Source organism: Symphodus melops (assembly GCF_947650265.1).
Source record: "Symphodus melops genome assembly, chromosome: 1".
Classification (NCBI taxonomy): domain Eukaryota; kingdom Metazoa; phylum Chordata; class Actinopteri; order Labriformes; family Labridae; genus Symphodus; species Symphodus melops.
Genome location: NC_136691.1, coordinates 11,665,750 through 11,669,732, shown reverse-complemented (window position 1 = coordinate 11,669,732; position 3,983 = coordinate 11,665,750). Strand labels below are relative to the sequence as shown.

General features: G+C 37.7%; 1 protein-coding gene across 1 annotated transcript; it reads left to right on the top strand.

The window, feature by feature from the left end:
- The first annotated feature begins 787 nt into the window (after window positions 1-787).
- Window positions 788-3,875, top strand: atraid (all-trans retinoic acid-induced differentiation factor). The gene is made up of 7 exons (XM_079346683.1): window positions 788-943; window positions 1,119-1,252; window positions 1,543-1,611; window positions 2,121-2,192; window positions 2,284-2,405; window positions 2,512-2,612; window positions 2,705-3,875. The coding sequence occupies exons 1-7, from the start codon at window positions 851-853 to the stop codon at window positions 2,807-2,809; spliced, it is 696 nt and encodes a 231-aa protein (XP_079202809.1). The 5' UTR covers window positions 788-850; the 3' UTR covers window positions 2,810-3,875.
- Window positions 3,876-3,983: the final 108 nt, after the last annotated feature.

Below are 3,983 nucleotides of genomic sequence, written 5' to 3'. Positions count from 1 at the left end.
CAAGAGACACTGCAACAATAGCCCCTCCCCCCCTGGGCGAAACCATCTAGCTGTCAGCCGGGGGTGATACATGTTAGTACTGTTAAACAATAAGACTACACAAGCATCAGACAGGTTTATTTATCGCACCGGGTGACTAAGTGTGTTCATTAAATTAAATTCAATAAGCCATAAAATGTGTAGATCTATTTTTCTATCTGGTAAAATTGTTCAAACCTGAAGTCACCACTGTATTTGGTGAAACCCAATGTGACAGTGAAAGCGTAGTCAAGATTCATTACGATCACAAAAGTGCGTATACATTTCGTAAACATTTGCAGAAAAATACTAAAAGGATAATTTTAACATTTTTTTGTTAACCTCTCTCATTCTACAAAAGGCAGGTTCATACGGTTAATTTTGCCTCCGCCTGCATCTTTTCATTGTTTTAAAGGCAAAAAAGTATTTCTTTACATTGTAGGGCTTAGAAAAATAAAACAAATGAAGTGAAAATAAAATATCACGCTTAAATGTTGGGGCCAATTGGATTTGTACGTTTTTATTTCACAACCTAAAAGTCAGACAGAAGAAGTGTATTCCCCACATTAAAACCTATGATTAAAACAGGTAGACGTGGATTACCTGTAAAATGATTTGGATATAAAACTAACATTTCACACGCTTATAAACCATAATTAAAGGTTTTTCATTCTATTCACAAAAATCGTAGACACTACTGTACATGTTGTTATTATGCGTAATTGTTGCGCAGCATGTAGCGCAGACATTTAGACAATAACGTGCAAAGAGTAACTTCCTGTCACATGTCCTCTTCCGTAAGATCCAGATCATATGACTTTAGCCTAAGAAAATGAAAGCTTGGTGCAGCCAGCTGAAACCGGTGGTGCTTATTTTGATCTTTAATCTCTGTAATTACGCAAGTTTTCAGTTGACTGAGCAGCAGGTAGGCCTAAACTTTTAATCAGCCAACAGAACAGCTGTCGTCTTTACTCCGATGAGCAAATCAGATTGTATCCACGTAGTTCTGAAAAATGTCTTGTTTTGGTGTTTGCGCAGCCATTGGTGGGAGTGCTGTTTACAGTTGTACTTGTATGTCTTTGTGATGGTCTGTGATCCAGGTATGTGAGCTCTGCGGCGGCACGGTGCGCCATGGCTCCGCTGTGGGTCAGTTTTGCGCCTCATCAGCTGGACGGGTTAACAGGCGCTGCTGCTTCTCAAATGACAACACAAGTGACCATCAACGCATCATTGGGTAGGATATGATGCCTTTGTGGTTTATCTGAAAGTTAGAGGTTACATCTTATTATGTTGGGTAAAATATAGCCTGGGAACAGAAACATGCAAAAGTAAGAACACTTAAACATACCATACACAACTGGATAAAGAAATAAATCCGTTAGTATATCAAAAAACGTGAAATGTTTTCTGTGTGCAATTGTATTTAATGACCGTTTCTATTCCTTTTCTTTGGAGCTGAACATTATGAATTTAATAGACGGGTAAGCCAGGCCTAGTTTTGTAAATAATTTTCTTTTTGTGCAGATTGGATCTGTCCAATTGTTCACTTGCTCGGGTGGAGGATCTGCAGGGGGCGGCAGAGGCATTAATGATGTATGTACAGTAAAATCCATTGCAGACTTGGTGAAACTGTGTAGAAACTGATGTGATGGAGTGTTACTTAATAATTTGAAGACAACAGGTATTTGCACAGCGTGAAAATAGTGCTGACAGTGTTGATTATGGATTGTTTATTTGCTTCACAAACAAACAACAAAGGTGCAGAAGGTGCAGTCTGCCCTTCAATTTTACTGCTTGAATTATACACATTTCAATTTTCTTTGCAATACAGAATATGTTGTCTAATGAAATGCCAGTTTGCATTTGAAAACACACATATCATTCATCACCTTGTTTTTTACTTTGACAATTTCACATTACAATTTGGGAGAAACAACCCCTCTGGCAAGGACTAAAATCCTTCAACTTAGCCTAAAGTGGACAAAATAAATAGATCTGAAAATACTAATTATATAATAAGAGCACTCTTAATATACAGTGAATGTCTTCTTTAATTTTAATAACCATTTCTCCCAATTTGTTGATAAAATGTTGCTTTGCAGAGACCTCTCACTGAATCCCATAGTCAACATCAGTGACACAGTCTTTCAAGGATTTAGTGAGTTAAATCATGTGTAAGTATTCTGTTTAATAAATCAATTAAATCTAAGTATGATGCTGCGGTAAGTTTAAAATCATTGTAACTCTATTTTTGGGTCATCATAGGATTTTGCCACAAGAAATAGATTGTCCTGGAGGCAACTCCTCCTGGGAAAAAGTCGAGGTTAAAATGGGAAATCGTCTTTGCGAAGGCCAGAAAGATTTCTGCAATCAGACTGGACAGCTGTGTAAGTTTCCATCTTGTAATTTTCCACTGGGACATAAATCTTTACTACAGTGGCCTTCTGGTGATATGTGACATCTGTTTGTCTCATAATTGTTGACAACCCACAGCCATTGAATGCCCGGAGAACTCCCTGTGCGCCCCCTACGGCCCTGGCTTCTTCCAGTGCAGCTGTGCTGACAACTATCACGGGTACAAGTGTCTCAGAGAGGTCAGCTCTGTTCTCATCTTTCACTTCATTCTTGGTGCACTTGGATTTTTAAAATAATTTAAAGTCATATTTTTATTTTTCCTTGTGATTAGGGGACGTTCCCGACTCTGCAGGTGTTTGGGCCTCTTGGAGCATCTACAGTTGTGCTGTCTGTCCTGCTGTGGGTCACCCAGAGGCGTAAAGTCAAGTCACTGTAAAGTCTGAACTGCAGTCGTTTTATTCATCTGCAATGATCCACCTTGCTGAAACTGACTGTCCTGAAAAGGGACAACTGACACAAAGTGCGGTGTACCCCCAGGTTTCTATTTATTATTGTACTTTTATTTTACTTCAACACATTCTGTTGGGGAAGCTACATTTTTACTTTGGACATTTTTAAAACAATATTGACTGCATTATCATATCGTTTTAGTAAAAAAGACACGTTTTTAACACGTTACCCCAAGTTCGGAATTCTTTCTATTTATTGACATTACTGTTGATTAAAATAGTATTTTAAGCACAGTAAACTGAGGCAAGATGTTACATTTTGTTTCAGATCATTCCTCAGTTTTTTGTACCGTTTACTGTGTCAAATATGCACTGAATAGGTCTGAATTTACACAACTGACCTTGAATGTACTTTGCCACATTTAAGAAAACCCGGTAGTTTGCCGGGTTGTGTATTGCATGATTAACATGTACTGAACTCGAATGGAAAATCGAGTCAGGTTTCTGTACACGCGTCATGATGTCAACCACTGAAAACTGAAGTTTAACTAGGATCTATGCTTTCAATCTTTTACATGATTAATATTCAAATAAGTTTGACAAAAAGGGAAACATTGAGTTGAACTACGTAGGTAATTCATGTACCGGTAGTTGTCGCCTGCTGTTGCAGTGTCTTGCTTGTTAAACTCCACAATCTGCTATAATGTACATTATGCCGTAGTCATTTTCTTCTTCATTTATCTGTTACCCTTGGCAAACCGTTTATTAGTTTGCAGTTTATTTACTTCCTCCCAATGACATGGAGAGAAGTAATAAGGAATAGTAAAGATCCTGTTTTGCTTGACTTTCATTTTAAACAGTCATGGACCTGAATCAATATCGACTGATGCATCGACTGCTGGCTAACTACTGTTAAAGAAAACACTGTTTGTAGCTGTGGATAAAACTCCTTCCCCCGAATTTGTGCCAAAATGTAATTTAAAGCATTTAAGTATTATGTGTTGACTTTTTGATCAAAACAATAAATGAGCTGAGCTCTTTTGACAAAAAATATTTTACTATCTGTGTTGCACTTTCTTTTTATCGTTCAATGGATTAGGTCGTTCACTAGAGGAATTTACCTGTACGTGGAGGTCACAGTAACTGTAACAATTTTCTGGC

Excerpts from the sequence above, each read along its gene's own strand:
- atraid (XM_079346683.1), top strand. The coding sequence starts at position 851 with ATGAAAGCTTGGTGCAGCCAGCTGAAACCGGTGGTGCTTATTTTGATC. Across the intron at positions 1,253-1,542 it reads GACCATCAACGCATCATTGG|ATTGGATCTGTCCAATTGTT; the intron begins GTAGGATATGAT and ends CTTTTTGTGCAG. Across the intron at positions 2,193-2,283 it reads TTTAGTGAGTTAAATCATGT|GATTTTGCCACAAGAAATAG; the intron begins GTAAGTATTCTG and ends GGGTCATCATAG.